Source organism: Gopherus evgoodei, chromosome 6 (assembly GCF_007399415.2).
Source record: "Gopherus evgoodei ecotype Sinaloan lineage chromosome 6, rGopEvg1_v1.p, whole genome shotgun sequence".
In the NCBI taxonomy this organism is placed as follows: Eukaryota; Metazoa; Chordata; order Testudines; family Testudinidae; genus Gopherus; species Gopherus evgoodei.
The window spans coordinates 122,712,519-122,735,270 of NC_044327.1; the positions used below are offsets into that span (position 1 = coordinate 122,712,519).

The 22,752-nt window shown below is 42.8% G+C and overlaps 1 protein-coding gene across 1 annotated transcript in view; it reads left to right on the forward strand.

Annotated features, from left to right (window-relative positions):
- Positions 1–2,536: 2,536 nt before the first annotated feature.
- The window catches only part of SMAD2 (SMAD family member 2), a 72,739-nt gene continuing 52,523 nt past the window's right edge, over positions 2,537–22,752 (forward strand). The window contains 1 exon segment of the mRNA XM_030566035.1: positions 2,537–2,686. Within this exon segment, the coding sequence (XP_030421895.1) occupies positions 2,626–2,686 (61 nt within the window). The 5' untranslated portion in view covers positions 2,537–2,625.

A 22,752-nucleotide genomic window follows, 5' to 3' on the forward strand; every position in this document is an offset into this window, starting at 1 on the left:
CAGTTTTAGCTAGTTAAAGTTTTGAAAGGGAGATAAAACCTTCTGATTCAGAGTTTGATAATGTTAATGATCAGGATGAGACTGTCATGGGAGTCAGATTATCCCTCATCTGCTGATTTAGATTCCTTGTACCTTTTCTGAAGCATCTGGTTGTGGCTGCTCTCAGACTAGTTGGACCATTGGGCTGATCAAGTATAGCTGTTCTTATGTGAAGTATAAAGAAGGCCAAACTAAGTGACCTATTTTATATAGGTGTGTGGTTTCTTTTCTCTTTTTTTAAATATCAGATGATAAATTCAGTCTTCTAGACTCTCAACTGGAAACCTAGCTCCAGTAATGGCTTAATTTTATCGTAATACATGGAGAAGAGAATGCTGCGAAATTAATGCGCTAATGAATGAATTTCAGATGAAGAGTAGACTACCGGAAGGACAGGAAATGTTCTCCATCTTCATATATACCTTTATACAGAGCTCAGGGTGTACAAGCCAAAATCTGAAGACAGAGTTTTCCTCAAATCTGTTTTCATCCAACAAAGTCAGTGGAGCTAGTCAATGGTATCTGTGTAACTAAGATTGTAATTTATAATTTAAGTGTTGGAAAATTGATCCTGGTGCATATTCACCAAGTATAACGGTGTTAAATTATAACTTAATAAAAAAAATGCACACTCAGTGAAAGCAAGTTTTCTGTATCCCTGTAAACTCATTGTTTTCAAAATGTGAGATGTGAAGCTTTCATAGTGAAGTATATGAAATCAAACTAATATGGTGGTTAGCTCATGTGGGAGAAATCTCAATTTAAATAAAATCAGTTTTCCATTAATATAAGGGGAGTGGGTGTGCATGGAGGCACTGGTTGGGGATGTAGCTTATCTTAAAACCTCTGATTTAGTGGACCGACTTTTAGGTTTGGGAGCCAGGAGGAAATGCTGAGGTCCCACAGCTCTTTGAAATAAGGAGATATTACGGGTGAGGGAACTGAATCTTGGCAGTTAAGTGGTTTGGTTTGCTGAAATTCAAACAGCAAGTCCCTGCTGGAAACACAATTAGAGCCTGTAGTTTCTGACTTTCCAGTCCCATGATTTATTCACAAGACTGTCTTTAGGAAAGTCACAACACTTGTCTGTCTTCCCTACAAACTGTGTAGTTGGTTCTGAATTTATATGGATTATCCAAAATTACTAAACACTAATAGAAATTAAGAATTCTTTACAATAGTTTAAGCAGATACATAATAGTCAAACAGCATCAGGCAGGGTGACTTCTAAGTAAGGTATGCATTTTTTTAGTGTCCTTTCCAGGCTTGCAGCTATATAAACCCACAGACATCCTGTTGACTTCTTTTTGAACTGATAGTGAATATCAGATGAAAGACCATATGATGCAAAGATGGATCAAACTACTTCTGTTGCAAGCACGAGTGGACAAAAGTTTTGGATTAAATACAAATAAAGTTCTTGGTATTCTTATTGAATGTTGGCAGACTTCATTGCCCATGTTTACACATAGCTTACGGAAAACCAATAGTATATCACCCCCTTAGCTCAGTTTATAAAAAAAGACTTCAAATTGATTGCATCTCTTTGTGTAAATAAAATTTGGTAGCCATTTAAATATTCTGGTGTGACAGCACACAGTTAGCTAAAAAAGTTGGCAGAAGACTTCTTCTATGCAACAATGATCGTGACATGTCCAAGTCATGAATTAAGTAAGCGACATCTTACTCCGAGCTGGACAAAATGTGTACCTTGGAATATATCTTGTCAAATTTATCAAAACTTAGTGAACAAATGAATTGGATTTGTATAATCTGCTCAGTTTGGAGGATTATTCTGTACTATGTCCTCTTAATAACATCTAGATGAGTCGCTGCTTTAAAACTCCATTGTATTTATTGAACTGCTACCTGTAAAATGAATGGATTAATTTTTTTAATATTAACTTAACAAGTGGTATAAGTAGAAAACTATAGATCTAATGCAAAAACAAACTGATTTCTGCACTAGTCAGAGGCAAGTTATAGAACGAGACACTCTTCTGTTCAAATCCCTTGCCTTCATTTAAACAGTTGAGAACAGGAGTGTATTGTGACTTTTAGAACTTTCACAATACAGTATGAGAATGTCATAGGTATATGGTGTGGGTTTGGAGGGAGAGGATGGATGGTTAGCTACTGCTTACATATTGGGGGAGACTTTTGTACCTGACTGAAATCTAGTCTGTGAAGGTAACAGAGAAAATTAATGCTGTCTTCTAGTTAAAAACAAACACTTCAATTGTTGGACTAGGCATTCTAGAATATCCCCAAGTTCTGCTGTATCTAGATGTAAAAGAGTCTTACCAAGGCATCTGCCCCACTAAAAACTAGGTGCTAATGTGTCATTCTTTCTTTCCCTAGGTTGGATAGGGCAGCTAACTTATTGGACACAGAGTGCTGTTTTGGAGAACATGTCATCCATATTGCCATTCACTCCACCAGTTGTGAAGAGACTGCTGGGGTGGAAGAAATCAGCTGGTGGTTCTGGAGGGGCTGGTGGTGGTGAGCAGAATGGTCAAGAGGAAAAATGGTGTGAGAAGGCAGTGAAAAGCTTGGTCAAGAAGCTCAAGAAAACAGGACAACTAGATGAGCTTGAGAAAGCAATCACCACTCAGAACTGCAATACAAAATGTGTTACAATACCAAGGTAAGTGCAGTCAAGTTTGAAATAATTTCAAACTACTTAACGAGTGACTGATTAGACACCTATTTTTAAATCATCCCTACAGACCATTAACTGTGTAAGTAACATGCTTCAAAATATGTAACCTTTTTCTTTGAAAACTAGTAGCTTAACATGTCTCAGTGCTTATTTTAATATTTACAGTTGAACAGTGTTCTTCATAAAATCTTAATCTTCAATAGGACAAATATTTTAAGACGTGCCAGTTAAAATTTCTATCTTGATCCCCACTTATGCAGAATGGTTCTGTGAGCTATTAGTTTGTAGCATTTTCTTTGATTCTTTCAGTTAACAGCCCTGGAAGGGCCTACAGAACCTGCACTTCCAGTGTAAAATTGACTTTGTTTTTCCTTGGTCAACACTTCAGTCAGCTAATTGTGTGTAAAGGTCATCTTTTGGTGTATGCTAAACTCATGTCAGTTGTACAATCTGTAGCGCCCCCACCCACTCTTGGATGGGAAATCTCATATGCCCTGAGGCATTTTGCTGTGAGAAAACTTACTGTGTACTTATTCGTTCTTACCAGTTAATGAAAGCAATTCCTATTAACTTGGAGTACATCTCTTGTGCTTTATATTGAGAGATGAGTGAATTACTTCTATTTTTTTCTCTTTAACTTTCTCAACTTTATTCATAGCAGCTCCTGTGTGAAAGGATCATACTTTTGTTGTAGATCCATATTATGTATATACCACTGAGGCATGTGCATTATTTTCATTAAACTCTTTTCGGAAAGTCAATATGGGAGCACTTCGCAGGTGCCTTGTTTTTTTGCTCTGAAAAAACTTTCTGCCGGACCTTATGAAATGGGAACTCTCTAAGCACATAGGAACTCTATTAAGACTAAGGAGCTGCTTAAGCAAGAGTGTTGCACCTGTTTTTGAGAGGTTGAATTCTGTTTAATTAGGACACATGGGCTGGTGTATAAACTTAAAACTGCATACAGCTCTTAATGCACCGTAGAACTTTGACTGTTTAATGGATGGCTATCACACTTCAAGGGCAGATTATAACCCTTATGTCGTAATAGCTTTTACATCCCTTGTTGCCTATGGCATAGCCTTTTTGTCACATTTTGGGCCTACTACTATTTTTATCTCCATTCTTTCTTCCCTTCAGCAACTCACTTATGTGGACTTCATTCCCATCCCCTTCCTCATACAATCTAGTCTAATGAAATGTATTTTCTAGACACGTGTTCTTTCTTGTCTTTAGTAGGCTCGGGTAGAATTCACACCTGTTGGAGCAATTAAGTGGCTTTTTTGTTTTGGATGTCTGTTTGGCAATTTGCAATCAGTTAACTTTTGGAAAGTTCTCTGCTCCCATAAGGCCTAGAATTTTTTTAAATGAGCTTTGATTCTTCAAAATCTGATTATGCCATATTGGGTCTACATTGATTAAAAAGTTGGATTCAACTTTTGGCCAAATTGTTAATCTTTTGAGACACCTCTGGTAGATTTCTAGAAGGCCTAACACTTAAAATGTAAACTGAGTTGTCCAAACGTCTTGAACTAGCTTGCATTTTCTAGCTTTGGGTTTATGTACTTTCATGTAAGATGAGTATTTTAAGTAGCATGTCAGTTTATCACTGCATTCCTTAGGATAACTTCTCGTGTTTGTGCACCCTCTTTGTGGCAGAGTAGTAACTGAAAGTAGTCGGTGCTGAATGAAATACCATGGTAACGCTGGGTACAAAATATATAGGAATGGCAAAGTAGGTTGTGCTGCTGGGGCAGTGGCACTATGCTATGTTTGACTCTGCTTTCTTTTAGATTATCTTAAATTTATCACATGGTGCCATAGAATCTCTCTAGCTAGAAATTACGTGCGTAAATGAGTATAACAATCGGAATATGCTAGTGACTACCTGACCAGGATAGTGATGGTGATTGTGAAATGCTCTAGGAGAACACTCAATACTGTGGGATTTCAACTATCCCCATATTGACCAGGAAATATCACCTCAGGACAGGATGCAGGGAACGATTCTAGACACCATTAATGACTGCTTCTTGGTGCAGCTAGTTCTGGAACCCAAAGAGGCAATATTTTGATTTAGTCCTAAGTGAAGCATGGGGTCTGGCACAAGAGGTGGAGATAGCAGAACCATTCGGTAATAGCACCCATATTGTAATTTAAATTTAATGCCCTTGGAAGAGAAGATACCAAAGAAACCCACCACATAATCATTTAGCTTCAAAAAAGAGCTACCAAAAATGAGGATTACAGTCAATTATAAATTAAGTGGAATGTCTGCAAAGGGCATGGAAACATCTTAAGAATACTATAATAGAGGTTCAAACTACATGTGTATAACTTTTTTTTTTTAAAAAAGCACGAGGACTAAAAATACTACTACAACTAAAAAGAGGTTGTCAGAGACAGACTTCCTTTAAAAATTGGAAGTCAAATCCTAATGAGGAAAACGGAAAAGAGCACAAACTTTGGCTCTTGACATCTGAAGGTATAAATAGGCAGGTCAAAAAAAAATTCTGAAGAGCAAGTAGCAAAAGACAATCTAACAGCAATTTTTTTAAGTACAGTTAATCAGAAGTGGGAAGACTACAGTGCTAAACAGTCAGCGGGGTCACCAGATAACTGAGGTGCTAAAGAAGCGCTCAAGGAATTCAAGGTCTTTGTGGAGAAGCAAAATGAATTCTTTGCATCAATTTTCACTGCAGAGTAGATAGGAGAGATCCCTCCCCCTCTGCCCTTGAGCCATCTTTTTTTATGTGACAGATCTGAGGAGCAGTCCCAGACAGAGGGGTTGCTAGATGAGATTTTAGAACAAATTAAACATTAATAAGCCACTGGGACCAGATAGTGATCATCCAAGAGTTCTGAAGGAACTCAAATATGAAATTGCAGAACTAACACATTACATATCACAGCCTGCTGCCGGTCTGGGGTTCTGGCTGCCGGACCCGTGCCAGCCAGAGTCCTGGCCGCAGGTCCCACTCAGCCCGCTGCCGCCCTAGGTGAACAGAACCCCAGACTGGCGGCGTAAGATCAACATTTTAATTTAATTTTAAATGAAGCTTCTTAAACTTTTTGACAACTGTTTATTTTATAATACACCAATAGTTTAGTTTATATAATATATAGACTTGGAGAGACACCTTCTAAAAAGACATTAAAATGTATTACCAGCACGTGAAACCTTAAATTAGAGTGAATAAATGAAGACTCAGCACACCACTTCTGAAAGGTTGCCGACCCCTGGTATAGTGTACTTCGGCTTTCAGAAAGCCTTTGACAAAGTCTTTCACCAAAGGCTGTTAAGCAGAATAAGCAGGCATAGGATAAGTGGGAAGGACCCATCATGGATCTGTAACTGGTTAAAAGATTGGACCATTTATTCCTACTCTTTGTTTCCTTTCTCAGAATGGGGAGAGGTAAATAGCGCAGTCCCCTGAGGATCTGTGCTTGGGCCAGTGCCCTTCAATAAAATGATAAATGATCGGGAAAAGAGGGTGAAGGTTGAGGTGGGAAAATTTGCAGATATAAAATTAGTCAAAATGGTTAAGTCCAAAGCAAATTGTGAAGAGTTAAAGGGCTCTCCCAAAAGTGGGTGATAAAATTTAGTGGTTGAAATTCAGAGTTGATAAATGCAAAATAATGCACTTTGGAAAATATTATCCCAGCTATATATACAAAATGATGTTCTAACTTAGCTGTAAGCACTAAGGAAAGAAATCCTGGAGTTATTGTGGATAGTTGTATGAAAACTGCTCAATGTGCTGCATCAGTCAAAAAAGCTAACAATGTTAGGAACCATTAGGAAAGAGATAAGACAGAAAATATTATTTCCCTGTCTAAGTTTGCAGTATGCCCACATCTTGAATACTGCATGCAGTCATGGTTGCCCCCTTTTAAAAATAAATATAGGAATTGGAAATGTTTCAGAGAAGGGGAACAAAAACGATGAGTACTGTAACTATGCCGATTCTGGTGGGATCCAACTGAGTGCCAATTCAGGACAAATTGCTTAGAGCAGGGCAGTTACAGCCCAAAGCTGTGGTTTTTCCACTTCTAAGGCAAACCAACCCAGCCAGACAGAGGACTTTGGTTTTACCCCACTGGCTAACCACAGGCAATTCCCCTTAGACACACCAGTTTCCCAGTATCACCACCAGTGCCACTCATGGGGATGAATGAATGATTGTGAAAACTAATACCGCAGTAAAAGAGAGGTTCTCCCAATCCCAAAGGACCAAGCTCCGGACCAAGGTCATTATACAAATTAGATCTTCCCTACAAATCACGCTGTTGCCAATCCTTTAGAATCTAAAGGTTTATTCATAAAAGGAAAAAGATATGGATGAGAGCTAGGATTGGTTAAATGAAATCAAATTACATACAGGAATGGCAAAGTTCTTGGGTCAGGCTTGTACAGGCTTGTACTTGGGTCAGTGCTGGAATAAACTGCAGATACGAATCAAGTCTCTACAGTACATCCACAGCTGGGATGGGTCCTTCAGTCCTTTGTTCAAAGCTTCAGTTTGTAGCAAAGTCCTTCCAGGGGTATGAAGCAGTATTGAAGACAAGATGGATATGAGGCATCAGCCTTTTATAGTCTCCTCCAGGTGTAAGAACACCTCTTTGTTCTTACTGTGGAAAATTACAGCAAAAATGGAGTTGGGAGTCACATGGGCAAGTCACATGTCTATGCGTGACTCAGTTTTTACAGGCAGCTGACATTGCTCACAGGAAGACTTTTTAATGTGGTTTGGAGTTTCCCAAGATCCATTGTCAGTTTAAGTGTTTCTTGATTGACTAATGACTGCAAGAAGCTGGGACTGGATGGTGGGATGGATCTCTTGATTGCCCTCTTCCGTTCATGCCCTCTGATGCATCTGGCACCGACCAGTGCCAGAAAAGAGGGTACAGGACTAGCTGGATCGCTGGTCTGACCCAGTATGTTCCTATATTAAATCTTTTGTTCACTTAAGCCAGTGGTCCCCAACCTTTTCCGGGTGGCGGGTGCTGGATGACGAGCCACCTAGGACCATGGCTGGTAGGCAAGCATCAGCCAAAATGCTGCTGAGAAGCAGCAATGTCAAGAGATGTCACTGCTGAAATGCCACTGAAAATTGGCAGCATTTTGGCGGTGATTCCGCTTTTTGGTGGTGGTTTGGCGGATGCTTGTCCACCAGCCAGTACCCGGGTGCACACAGATGCCCTGGCAGGCACCATGGAACCCACGTGCACCCCATTGGGGACCACTGCCATAAGCAGCCGTCATATCAAACTGAAGTGCAATCTCTGTATTGCTGAGATTCAAATTCAGATTATTCCAAGTTTGTTCTTCAGAGTACTGCCTCTGTGCCTCGTTGTCCTAGCACATCAACTCAAAACTCACTGGAAAGCAATATCCATGCACTCAACATCTTTGCTTGTCTGATTATAAAAATAAATAAATTAAAAGACTGAATAGTTGCTTGGTCCCTTCTGACTACCTTAGGAGTAAGAATCTGGAACCCAGAGAGATGTTCCATACTGTTTAGTTTCATAAACCCTGGTTTTATGAAGTGCATGTGGCCCTTCCACTTCTGGGACTAGAAGATTGCAGGCTTATGGGCACTGAGGATGCTCTACTCCCCAGAAGGTGTATTCCTTACTGGAAATACCTCAAGTCTCCCCCATCTACTAAATGTGGTCATCTTAGAGTCCCAGAACACTGCAGTTGCTGAGATGTCCGAATAAAAAAAAACAACCAAAAAACCCCATAGATGATTATACTAAAACTGCTGAATAAGAATTTGTCTTTTAAAAGTTGACTTTCTGAATTCAACTGTTGTCTTCCGTGAACTCTACCACTGCAGTGTTACTGTTCTTCACTGCAGTGCATTGTAACAACTTCCTCTGCAGAATCTGGATCTTCAACTTTAAATTGGGGAGTAGGATGACTGCCTCTTTACACACTGATATGTAATGTGGAGAGAGAGTTGCATGATCATGAGAGGGATGTCAGCTTGAGTGATATGCTGAAGGTCTCATGTGGCCAGTACTGAAATATCTTTGGAATTTCTAAACATTATAGATGTTTCCTTATGCAAAACACATTGTTGTAGCCAACACAGGGGAATTCTTTTTTAACTCTGTGGTTGGTTACTATTTAACTGCTAAGACAAGGCTAATACAACAGTATCTTAAGCACAAGTGAATAGGACGTGATCATGTGTATAATGTGCAAGTAGAATAAAGTCATGTGTACTTTGAAACTGGCCATACTAAAAGACCAAGCTGAAAACAATTTGAGCCAGATCAGAGAGGAAGAACACATTTTTCTGAATAAGAACAATTGGAACCACATAACACTTACCTCGATGCCCCAGTTGAGGAAGGAGGCCGCCATATTGTTTTAAAAACTGACCAGGGGTTAGAGGGGAAGTGAAAGCAGCTTTTGGAAGTGTGTGGTGGGGGGATGGGTGAAAGGTGTATAACAAATGTAAGAAAGGGGAAGTAATGAATCTAAATCAGAAATTGGGAATTATTGAAGATTTGAGGGAAGCCAAGGGCCACACAGAGAAAACTATGACCACTGGTCCATTGCAGTGCTTGCACAACCTCTTCTTCCCATAGGCAGAGGAGATCCAATATCTCCTGTCTACTCCAGATGCAGTTTGCCTTGGCACATGTAGTTGGCATGGTTAGTTGGGCAGTTGCTCATGACTGCAGAGCTGCTAGCTGTGCTTGCCAAACTGGATAATCAGGAAAAAGTGTTGGGCTTTAAAGAGGAGAGGGAACTTTTGGTGTCCAGGGCCTCTGGGCAGTGGAATTTACATTTGTCAGGCATTGTAATACAGCTGCTGGAGGGCTCTTAGGTTTAACATCCGTAACACGGTGTGTACTCTAGTGTTGCATTGACCTCAGTACATCAACCCTGGCTCAATGCTGTTTTGGGAGGTGGTCTTACTGTGCGTGTAATGGGGATGTTTACGTCCGTGGGAGACACATTTAAGTATAGAAACATGCACAGCTAGGTCAGTGCAAGGTGGCTTACCTCAGCCTAACTTTGTAGTGTAGACTTGACTGAGTTTAAATAACCTTTTCTTTTTGTTCGTTTTGTCAAGTAATATCATAAGACTGCATACACTTCTCAAATCTTACTTGTTCCTGGAACCAATTTTAATTCTTACATCTGGTCTGTCAAGGTGGCTGTATACTAAATAAACTTCATATGAGTGTTTTATAACGTACAATGTTCATTGAAAAGCTGTTCATGTAATTTAAAATAAGTTCTATCAAACAATATAAGAGTTCTGAGAAAGCAGAAACACATGGAATGCATGTTGGGATTGCACAGCAGGGATGCTTAGCCTTTCTTAAGTGGGTCAGTAATCTAGAGCAGAGGCTAAATAAGTGCAGCGTTCCTTGTGATGCTAGCCACCTAGTAATTTGTGGTTAGCTGGCTGAATACTCCAAACAAATCAGTGGGATTTTAAGACTTTTCGTCTTTAAAGAAACAGTAGGTATTAAATGTTGCCACCTGTGATCTTTATTTTGTAAAATCCATATGTGTGTTCTGCTTTCAAGAATTTGGTTTACAAATATGCCTGGGTTTGGCAGTTTTAAACTAATGTCAAACAGCACAGTGTAGTACCAACAGTAGTAACAGCACAAATGTATAGTGCAAGAGGATGAATTTTATATGGAATTCTTGTGAAGAAGCAGTTTCTTCCTGGTATTCAGGATTTTTAAGTGACATGGGTCAAGTGAAACCAGTGTCATAAGAATGCCCTACTGGGTCAGACAAAAGGTCCATCTATCTCAGTATCCTGTCTTCTGACGGTGGCCAGTGCCAGGTGCCTCAGACAATGAACAGAACAGGTAATCATCAAGCGCTCCATCCCCTGTTGCTCATTCCCAGCTTCTGGCAAACAGAGGCTAGGGACATCATTCCTGCTCATCTTGTCTAATAGCCATTGATGGACCTATCTTCCATGAATTTATCTCGTTCTTTTTTTGAACCCTGTTATGGTCTTGGTCTTCACAACATCCTCTGGCAAGGAGTTCCACAGGTTGACTGCGTTGTGTGAAGAAAGACTTCCTTTTGTTTTTAAACCTGCTGCCTATTTAATTTCATTTGGTGATCGCCTAGTTCTTGTTTACTATTTCTCATAACACACTTCCTTATCTACTTTCTCTACACCAGTCATTTTATAGACCTCAAGCATATCTCCCTTTAGCCGCCTCTAGTCCCAGTTTCATTAATCTCTCCTCATAAATTGACCAAAACTGAATCTCTTTTATAAGTGTTAGCTACAACTGAAATCAAAGCTTTAACAGACCAAAGCATAATACATGGTGAACAGTCCAATGGCTTATTCCCCTATCTAAACTGAGTTTAGACTCGGAGTACATCTACACTACAAAATAGGTTGAATTTATAGAAGTTGTGTTTAGAAATTGTTTTTATATAGTTGATTGTGCGTGTCCCCATGCAATGCTCTAAGCGCATTAAGTTGGCAGACTGCATCCACAGTACCGAGACTAGCGTCGACTTCCGGAGCATTGCACTGTGGGTAGCTGTGAGTAGCTATCCCACTGTTCCCACAGTCTCCGCTGCCCATTGGGATTTTGGGTTGAGATCCCAATACCTGATAGGGCAAAAACAGTGTAGCGGGTGGTTCTGGGTAAATGTTGTCAGGCCCCCCTCTCCATCCCTCCCCACCATGACAGCAATGGAAGACAATCGTTTCACGTCTTTTTTTCCCTGGGTTACCTGTGCAGACGCCATACCACAGCAAGCATGGAACCCACACAGCTGACCGTCACCGTAAGTCTCCTGGGTGCTGGCAGACATGGGACTGCATTGCTACACAGCGGCAGCTCATTGCCTTTTGTCATCGTATTCCTGGGTGCTCTTTTAACTGACTTTGGTGAGGTCAGTCGGGGCACCTAGGCAGATATGGGAGTGACTCTGCGAGGTCATTCCCATCTGCCAAGCACCAAGGAGATGATGATGGCTAGCAGTCAAACTGCACCGTCTGCTGCCACCCTAAAGTTGTAAAAGATAGATGGAGTGGATCAAAACAAGAAATAGACCAGATTTTGTTTTTTCTTCCCTCCCTCCCTCCCTCCATGATATCAATGGCCTGCTAAACCGAGGGTTTTGAGTTCGATCCTTGAGGGGGCAATTCTGTGTGACAGTTGCCTGTGTTGATGCAAAGCCACCCCCTTTGTGGACTGTAATTCCCTGTAAGCCATGTTGTCAGTCGCCCCTCCCTCCGTCAGAGCAGACAATCGTTTCTCACCTTTTTTTCAGCCCAGATGCCATAGCACTGGGATCATGGCGCCCACTCGGATCACCTTGGCAATTGTGAGCACTGTAAACACCATGCGCAGTATTCTGGAGTATATGCAGAACCTGCCAAAGCAAAACCAGGCAAGGAGGCTACAGCAGCGTGGTGACAAGACTGAGGACATAGACATCTCAAAGTATGGGTCCCAGCAACGTGCACATTACGGTGTTAATGGGGCAGATTCATGCTGTGGAACGCTGCTTGTGGTCCCAGGAAACAAGCACAGACTGGTGGGACTGCATAGTGTTGCAGGTCTGGGACATTTCCCAGTGGCTGCGAAACTGTCGCATGCATAAGGGCACTTTCATGGAACTTTGACTTGCTTTCCCCTGTCCTGAAACACCAGAATACCAAGATGAGAGCAGCCCTAACAGTTGAGAAGCAAGTGGCGATAGCTTTGTGGAAGCTTGCAACGCCAGACAGCTACCGATAAGTCGGGAATCAATTTGGAGTGGGCAAGTCTACTGTGGGGGTTCTGTGATGCAAGTAGCCAAAGGAATCGCTGAGCTGTTGCTACCAAAGGTAGTGACTCTGGGACATGTGCAAGTCATGTTGGATGGCTTTGCTGCAGTGGGATTCCCTAACTGTAGTGGGGCGATAGATGGAACCCATATCCCTATCTTGGCATCGGAGCACCAGGCCACCCAGTACATAAACCGCAAGGGGTACTTTTCAATGGTGCTGCAAGTACTGGTGGATCACAAGGGATGCTTCACCAACATCAATGTGGGATGGCCGGGAAGGGTTCATGATTCTTGTGTCTTCAGGAACACTAATCTGTTTAAACAGCTGCAGCAAGGGATTTACTTCCCAGACCAGAAAATAACCGTTGGGGATGTTGCAATGCCTATAGTTACCCTTGGGGGGACCCAGCCTACCCCTTAATGCCATGGCTCATGAAGCCATACACAGGCAGCCTGGACAGTAGTCAGGAGCTGTTCAACCATAGGCTGAGCAAGTGCAGAATGTGCTTCGGACATTTAAAAGCGTGCTGGCGCAGTTTACTGATTCAGATAGGCCTCAGCGAAACCAATATTCCCATTGTTGCTTGCTGTGCGCTCCACAATCTCTGAGAGGAAGGGGGAGATTCTTATGGTGGGGTGAGAGGTTGAAGCAAATAGCCTGGCTGCTGATTGCTCACAGCCAGACACCAGGGCGGTTAGAAGAGCACAGCAGGATGTGCTGTCCAGAGAAGCTTTGAAAACCAGTTTCATGACTGGCCAGGCTATGGGGTGAAAGTTCTGTTTTGTTTCTCCCTGATGACCGACGGCCCCCGCCCCTCCTGGTTCACTTTGCTTCCCTGTAAGCTAAACACCCTCCCCATCCCCCTTCGATCACCGCTTGCAGAGGCAATAGTTATTCTTACTTCACATTCATGCATTCTTCATTAATTCATCACATAAATAGGTGGCTAACTGCGAAGGTAGCCCGGGAGGGGTGGGGGTGAGGGAAGCATGGGGTAGGGAAGGATAACGCCACACTGCACTTCAAAACTTATTGAAGGCTAACCTTATGTTGCTTGGGCAATCCTCTGGGGTGGAGTGGCTGGGTGGCCAGAGGTCCACTCACCGCGTTCTTGGGCGTCTAGGTGAGGAGGCTATGGGACTTGAGGCAGAGGGTAGTTGATTACACAGGGGCTGTAGCAGCAGTCTGTGCTCCTGCTGCCTTTTCTGCAGCTCAGCCATACGCTGGAGAATATCAGTTTGATGCTCCAGCAGTCGGAGCATCGACTCTTGCCTTCTGTCACCACCTATCCTCTTCAGCCACCACCTCTCCTCATATTCCTATTGTGCTTTCCTGCACTCTGACATTGGCTGCCTTTACACATTCTGATGTGCTCTATCAGTGTGGGAGGACAGCAGTAGCTCTGAGAACATCTCATCCCGAGTGCTGTTTTTTTTGCCTTCTAATCTTTGCTAGCCTCTGTGAAGGAGAAACATTTGCAGCTGGTGGAGGGGGAGGGGAAGGGAGATTGGTAGTGAAAGACACGTTTTAAGAGAACAATAGGATCGCTCTGTCTCGTTAAACCTTTCTGTTCACATTACACAGCACGTGCTTTCGTTGCAAGGTCTCATTTTGCCTCTTACATTGAGGGCCTGCCAGTGTGGTGTGAGATCACTCACGCAGTGCCAGGCAACAGAATTCGGCTTGCAGGCAGCCATGGTAACCCACAGTCTTTTTGCTGCTTTAACCCTCATAACGTATGAGAGTGGTTTCAAACAGCAGTGCCCTCACTTCCCATACCAAGCAGCCGTTGGGTTGGCAGTTTAAAATAAGTTTGCAATTTAAAAGGAGGGGCTGCAGTTTGCAGGTTAGCATGCAGCACAAACCTAAATTCCCGCCCCCCCCCAATTCTCTAGGATGATCACCCCTCCTCCCACCGTGTGGCTAACAGCAGGGAACATTTCTGTTCAGCACAGCCGAGCAGGAGCGGGCACCTCTGAATGTCTGTCTCCTTAATAAAAGCATCTTATTTCAACCAGGTGACCATGAATATCACTCACCTGAGGATAACACAGAGAGAAGGAATGGATGTTGTCTGAATGACAGCAAACCCCGGGACCATATGCTGCCATGCTTTGTTATGCAATGATTCCAGACTTTGTGCTACTGGCCTGGCGTGGTAGTGTACTGCCATGGTGGATGGAATTAGAAAGCTCTCCCCAGAAACCTTTTGCAAAGGCTTTGGGAGATATCCAGGAGAGCTTTCTGGAGATGTCCCTGGAGGATTTCCGCTACATCCCCATACATGTTGACAGACTTCTCCAGTAGCTGTACTGGCCACAAATTTCAGGGCAGATTAATCATTAAACACGCTTGCTTTTAAACCATGCTTAATATTTACTAAGGTACACTCACCAGAGGTCCCTTGTCTGCCCTCAGGGTCCAGGAGCACGCCTTGGGTGGGTTTCGGGGGGTACTGGCTCCAGGTCCAGGGTGAAAAACGTATCTTGGCTGTTGGGGGGGAAACCGGTTTCTCTGCTTCCTTGCTGTGAGCATCTTTAATTTCTTCATCTTCCTCGTTCCCAAAACCTGCTTCCGTGTTGCATGATTCTCCATTGGCAGAGTCAAAGCACAGGGTTGGGGTAGTGGTGGCTGCAGCCCCCAGCATGGTATTCAGCTCGGTGTAGAAACAGCATGTCTGCAGCTCTGCCCTGGACCTTCAGTTTGCTTCTCTGGCTTTGTGGCAGGCTTGCCTTGGTTACTTAATTTTCATACGGCACTACTGTGCGACCCTGTTATGGCCTCTGTCCTTCATGCCCTTTGAGACTTTTTCTAATGTTTTTTGGCATTTCGTTTACTGCAGCGGAGTTTAGCTAGCATGGATTCGTCTCCCCATATGGTGAGCAGATCCTATACCTCCTGTTCGGTCCATGCTGGTGCTCTTCTGCAGTCCTGGGACTCCATCATGGTTACCTGTGCGACGAGCTCTGCATGGTCACCTGTGCTCTTCATGCTGGGCAAACAGGAAATGAAATTCAAAAGTTTGTAGTCTTTTCCTGTCTACCTGGCCAGTGCATCTGAGTTGAGCGCTGTCCAGAGCGGTCACAATGGAGCACTCTGGCCAATACTGTCGAATTGCATCCACACTACCCCAAATTTGACCGAGCAAGGTCAATTTCAGCACTAATCTCATCAGAGGTGGAGTAAAGAAATCAATTTAAAGAGCCATTAAAGTTGAGGGAAAAAAGGGCTTCGTCGTGTGGACAGGTCCAGGCTTAAATCAAGGTAACGCTGCTAAATTCGACCTAAAATTGTAGTGTAGACCAGGCCTCAGTTTGCACTATGCTGCAACTGCAGTAATAGGTTACAACAATAGAGGAATGGTCAAATCTGAAACATTAGCATTCAAAGCATAGGATTGCCCCTGGGTGCTGCTGGTTGTCAGAACTATTTGACAGAATAAGTGTCCTAGAGAGAGAACAAGCAGGAATATTTCTGGTATCAAGGATTTATTTTATAAAGCTGAACTGTCTGTAGACCAGCAGAATTCATAGCACCAGCATCGAAGTGCTTGATTAAAGCAAACTGGTGTTTCTCAGGTGGAGACTCTCCATCTAATCAGAACTCCGTCAGGAGTAGAAACCTACAATGGGACTTTAAGGGATGCCATAAAACCAACATTGCTTGGTATCTGTTCCACTGCATGCTCAAGGAGTCTGAATAAGAGGTGGTGGTGGTGTACTTAAAGGCTACCCTGAGTAGAACCTGTTGTGCTCAGGAATTCTACTTTTTGGATTTTAAACTTGTATTTTCCTTATCTATTCTGCATTACATGACTTTCTAGAGGGAGTGGAGAAGCATCATTATAGTAGGTTCCATGGCTTTGAGTTTACACAAGATTCTAATGGAATGTCAACTGGTCTGATACAAACTCAAAAGTAAACAATCTTTACATAAGGATTTCTCAGTAAGTAGCAGAGCTAGCCACTGCAAACAAATGGAAATAGGTTTTATAGAGTAGTAAATCAAATGTCTCGAGCAGTGGCACTAAATAATAGTATTTTTACAAGTAACCCTGTAAAAATGGCCATTGAGGCTCTTGTGAATACTTAACAGCTTGATTTTGTGTAAAGAGTCCAAGTCTCTCTTCAGAACCTTGGTCTGAATATAGGGGTGTGTGTGTGTGTGTTTTGTTAATAGCCACAAGCTTTGTGTGAAGTAAATCTAGGCATCCAGAAGCTTCTCTGAGCCACACTTGTCTCGAATCTCATTCTGAACATGTGCCCTTTTTCTTCCAGGCACAGATGTTGGTTCATTATGATAGCTGAATGTTGTAGATCAGAGATTAATGTTTCACTTCCAGTTCTGTGAAGTTTCCTCTTTATGCAAAATGTGGGTTTTTTAATGGAAGTTTAATCCAGTGCATTTTAATTCTGTTTCTAATATGCCCTGTGCAAGGGTTTATTAGCTAAGAACTGTAGAATGTGGCCGCCTGTGAATTCAGAGAAGAACAAAAGGATTTGGACAATAACTACCCAAAATCTTAGTGTATGCAGTAAGTTCTCAAGCACATCACTTGTGCTGGTACTTTACACCTGTAGTTCCCAATGTCTGTGTTTCTCACTGCAGCCTTTATCCCCTTCCAATCTGGAATCTTTTGCCTTCTAGCTGCGATACATCCCTTCCTTCCCCTATTGCCAATTGAGGGAATTGGGGAGAGGAGGAAGGGCAGGCTGGTCACTCTCTCAACACCTGTAGCTGACTCCCAGAGTGAGAGCCCATGTCGTAGTCTATTCAAGTGGAGAAGTGTCTGCAGCAAGCAGTGATGGTGTATGATAAAATCATAGCCCTACTACTCTAGTCCATTTCAGTGCAGGTGGTCAGGGAAAGATCGTGTCTCTGGATGGGGTGGTTGGAGAGAGACCAGAGGGACAGGGAAGAATACACGCAGCTGATGAACAAGCTTCTCCTGGCCTCTGGGGGTGGGTGGAGAGATGCATGGCTAGCAAGCGAAACCCTCTTGGCTTGGAGGAGGAATATACATGCAGCAGGTGAGTGAGCTCCCCTTGCAGTGAGGGGGGAGAGGGAGTGGAGAGACACACAGCTGGTGAGCAAGACTACCCTGTCCCATTGCAGTCAGAGAGAAGACAATCCTGGCTGGGGAGAAGAGGCTGGCACAGAACAAGTGTGTGGCTGGTGAATGAGCCCACCTTGGTCCTGGGGAGGGGGTTGGTATGGAACATGCGCTGCTAAAGCATTATGTGCTAGATTGCAGGTTTACTCAGGTTAGACCATTTTTTGTCCCCCATCCTAATTTCCATATGCAGAGGGGCAGATGTGCCAAAATATAGGGCCGCTGCAACAATGTGGGCCATGTCGCAATGCCCAGAGCTGGGACCACAGGAGCTGATGCTGCAGGGGTCATAGACTTCTTTTTTTAAAATTAACGATTACTATGAACGTGCCAGAATTATAGCCTTACTGATGAGTGATATATACATATGAGCAGGGGCAGAGTCAGATTTGGCAAGGAAAATGTCTTTACAATTAAACAAGCAATTTAGAACTGCCATGTTAAAGTCAACAAACTTTGTGGAAGAGGAACTTCTGGTTCTGAATGCCAACTTCACATTATAGTGAAGAAGCATGCTTATAACAAGTTTAGTTTTAGTGACTTCACAACTTTTACAGCCTTAAAGTGCCTCTTTTCGCATCTTCTAGCACTCTCTTGTTAGCTTCACTAGGAAGCTGTCAGCCAAGTGCTCAAATGGCATGGGATCCCATAGGCTGGATTCTAGTCACAGGGGTACTATTGTCATGTCAGTTTGGGTACCATGAGTGCAAATGAGTCTACAGAAAATACCAAGGCTTGTAACTGGGGTAATAGTTTATCCCCTGTATCTTGATAGTGTTGATATTATTGCAGAATCTAATGTGACCAATGAAGTCAAAACAGTCATCTGTTCTGTCCCCACCCACTTTGTCACCTGTCAAATTCATGACATGATGTAAATGTCAGAAGACAGCAATTTTAGAAGAGTTCAGGAGAGCCAGTGGCTCTCATTACAACTAGATGAAGCTACGAACACACACCTTCTGCCCAATTTAAGGTTAGTTGAGAAGGAGAGTTTAGCATATGAGGACTTTATGCATTGTACACTGACAGGATGCATTTTGAGAAGGAATCGTTGGAGCCTTCCAACAATCTGTTCTTGCAGCTAGACTAGACCAGGCACATCAGTGATGCCAGCAATGGTGTTTGGAGAACTTCAACATAAAGCAGACACAGAAAACTTTGGGTACCCAATTGCAGCAAAATGGCCAGTTCCATGGCAAAATACTGAATTGTATAGTATATTTGTGTGTGTGTGTAATGCCATTTTCCATGGCTGAAGAATTGCATAATCCACAGGGCCTTGATTGACATGAACAGAGCACTCAGCACTTTTTTGAATCTTTCTGTTTCTGGCTTTTTTCAGATTTGGGTGAGGCACCATTGCATTGGCTTACGATCAGCTGATGTCTGATCACTTTTAGCAGTGAAGGGAATTTCAAACAATTTTTTCTCCTTTTAAATGTAAGCATAAGAGAGGGAACAGGGTGGTCACATCTCTCCCCTATAAACAGCCTTTTCATTATCCTCTGAGGGCATCATTACACACTGATTGAAAACATACACTCTAAATTGCACTGTAGATTACAGGTTGCTGGGTGAGATCTGTGACCGAACGCACCCCTATATTCACACACCCCACACTATTGTAGTAATTGTACAAAATATGCCTTGTGCAGTATCATTTGAATATATATAACTTCCTGGTCAATAATATCATGTTGCTACATACATTTCACCACATGGAAAGTTATCAGTCATAGTTTCGACTTACGTTGATGTCTGGCTACCAGACAAGTCTGGGGAGTGAATAAACCTGTTTCTCAAAGGACGAACTGAGACCTCTAGTCAGGTGTCATCAAAATTGATAGGCAACCACCTATCAAGTGGCTATTCTTTGGCAAAGAGGTGGGGTCGTGGGCAGTAACAGATCAATCTGAGTTTTAGGGAGCAGCATGGAACCTCTTTCACTACATGACTCCAACCTCACAGCAGGAATTAAGTTTATCTAGGAGTAACCTTCAGGAAAATGCATTTCAAAGGGTGACTGCACCATAAAGTGTGGGCAAAAACACCCCCTAAGATGATCTTTCACCTAAAAAGGCAAAGGAAGGAGCCATTTGACTTGGGTGCATATCCTGAATTGAGAATTAGGTCAGTAACGTTGCTGGGAACCTGTAGTAAGAATTTTACTTTGAACCAAGTTTAGTATGTTAGAAGGTGTCTTATCTTTATTTCTCTAGTAACTATTTCTGACTTCAATGCCTTGTACTCACTTAAAACCTATCTCTTTGTAGTTAAATAAACTTGTTATATGCTTGAATCAAAACTAATCCAGTGTTGTCTTTAAACTGAACTGTGTGTAACACCATTTAAAGTAGAAAACTGTTGTACATTGGGGGGGAGGGATAGCTCAGTGGTTTGAGCACTGGCCTGCTAAACCCAGGGTGGTGAGTTCAGTCCTTGAGGGGGCCAGTTAGAGATCTGGGGCAAAATCAGTACTTGGTCCTGCTAGTGAAGGCAGGGGGCTGGACTTGATGACCTTTCAAGGTCCCTTCCAGTTCTATGAGATAGGCATATCTCCATATTGACTCTTCACAGGGTCAACAGACCTAAAATATCTGAACAGTCCAGGAAAGGGCTGGACAATGTAGAACACATGGGGAGGGGGGGGGAATTCAGGACTAGGAGTGTGTTGGTGTCACCCTGCAAGTAACAACCAAGGCTGGTGGAAGCCAGTCACTGGAATAGGGTGGCAGGCTGCAGCTATACACAGACACTTAGAATGTGAACTGCATGCTCGTTGACTGTTTGAGCAGCCCAGGTTGAGAACTACAGCAGCAAAGCATTGAGAGGCACTTCAGGTTGCAGGGCAGATGATGACACAACCCTTCTCTGGTCTGGATTGCACCCCAGCATGTGACAACATCTGTAAATGCTGAGTGGACATTTGGTAGGAACTCTATGCAGTCTTCTATATCAGGTTTTGCCTTCTAATCTGTGGGAAGCTTAAATTCTGAACTTAAGTGACCGTTATGGATCTGTTGGGGAGAAGATACTTAGGCTTATTTCTAAGCATTTGCAATTCTTCCTTTGGAAGGCTGTAAAGAAACTTGCATGCACCCTTGCATTTCAAAGCTATTTAAGTTGTTGTGTTTATGAAACTTTGTCTTAAAACTGAGACTCAAACTAAAACTGCAGTGACAGTTTTGGTATAGAGGAGTCTCAAGGGGTTGATATGCTAGTTAGGAACTTACTGAGTGAACAGGAGCTTAAACAGATTAAAATGAAGTGAAAATAACCATATGGGGAAATAATTGGCATAGCTGGCAATAAAATCCCCAAACTGTAACTTTTCAATGGCTTCCTGAAGTATGAGGATCCTAAAGTTTCCTAATGCCCTTGTCATTAGAAACTAGCTTTTTAAAAAAAGCTGTAAAATGGCTCTGTTGCAACATTCCTTCAACAAAATACTATGTTTGGGGTATGCTGCCATTGGAAATGGGTCAAAACATGTTGGGAGGATAAAAAGCATCTGGAATTGGGGCTACAGTATGGACTGTCACATGTATGTTGCTATGGCTAGCTTCATATGTCAACCTTTTGGTCTGTCACAGCCCTAGCTGAGCTCTCCCTTCTGGACACTCACCAGGCTGCTGTATTTGGGTCCCAACACACTGGATCCATATGTTTTCTGTTTGCTGAATCTGAGCAGAATCCAGACATTTGCCTCTGCCTTTTAAGCGCACACTCAGGGTATGTCTACTCTGCAATTAGACACTCATGCTTGGCCTGTGCCAGCTGACTCACGCTTATGGGGCTTGGGTTAAAGGGCTGTTTAATTGTGGTGTAGACATTTGGGCTTTGGCTGAAGCTTGGGCTCTAGGACCCTTCAAAGTGCTGGGAGGGCACATTCCTAGAGCCTGGGCTCCAGCAAGAGCTCAGATGTCTACATTGCATTTAAACAGCCCATTAGCCCAAGTCTCACCAGCCTGAGTTGGCTGGTGCTTGCCAGCAGAGTCTAATTGCAATGTATACATACCCTTAGGGTGCAATTCCACTTTGGTCATACCCCTTTTTGAACTGAGACCTGCCCCTCCCCATTCCAGTTGCCTAGATCTTGTGACTAGTCCTGCTTCCGTTTTGTATAGACAACCCTCCATTGTATTACTACCTGCTGGAATTTCAGTCTAAAGTGGAAGTAAAAATAAAAAACCAGCAGAGAAGGCAGACCCACCTTACAATGAAAGTGGAGTTTGTAGTCTGCTGCAGGTACATAGTTAATAAGCAAAATCCATAAGTTGTACATCGTTCCCCAGTCATCACATCCCTCTACTGCAGTAATTCCTATTATTCAATCAGTTTTCCCCATGGTACAGCTAAATGTGGCCCTTGGTGTTCCCTTGCAGGAGGGATAGATTTTAAGAACAGGAGGCATAAGTTCAAAGTTCAAAACTGCATCTGGGGGATCCTTGGTGCTGACCTGGAGAAATTTACTCTGGCATCAATATCTGCAGTCTGCTCTGCCTTCCTCACTTATGCTGCTATTTATGTTTTTTTTCTAAACTCTTAGTGGCCACACAGGAGGGGCAAGGATGTGTTGAGTGCCCAAAGCTTAGAGATTGGGAACACCTAATATTAAACTTCTGTTAATCCAGATAGGCAAAGACTTCATTAAAGGAATGCCATCTTTTCTATCAATTACATCTTTTGGTTTCCTATCTTCTGCCCTGCTTCTGTGCCAAGGTAACCAGTCACATTATATGTAGTCCAAACCTGGGTGTTTGATCTCTATTATGCTTACCTGATTTATTGGAATGTTGGTGCTTACACACAGGTGTGTCCCAGTGTTCCTACAGTGGGATATTAGTGTCTCATGCCATGTTCATTTTATCTTCCTCAATCATTCACTATTGTAATTGCAGCTCTTGAATATGTATTTCAATTGCCATGTTTTTCTGTACACCTCTTGCTGTATTGGCCAAATACCTGTCTGGGCCACTTTGTAATAGGGCTTTCAGCCAGATGAAACAAAGCAGAGGGTATATGGATTGAGGAATTGGACTTCACAGGGCTTGACTACGCTGGAGAGTTGCAGCGCTGGTGGTAGGTTTAAAGCGCTGCAACTTAGTCGCTGTCCACACCTGCAAGGCACATCCAGCGCT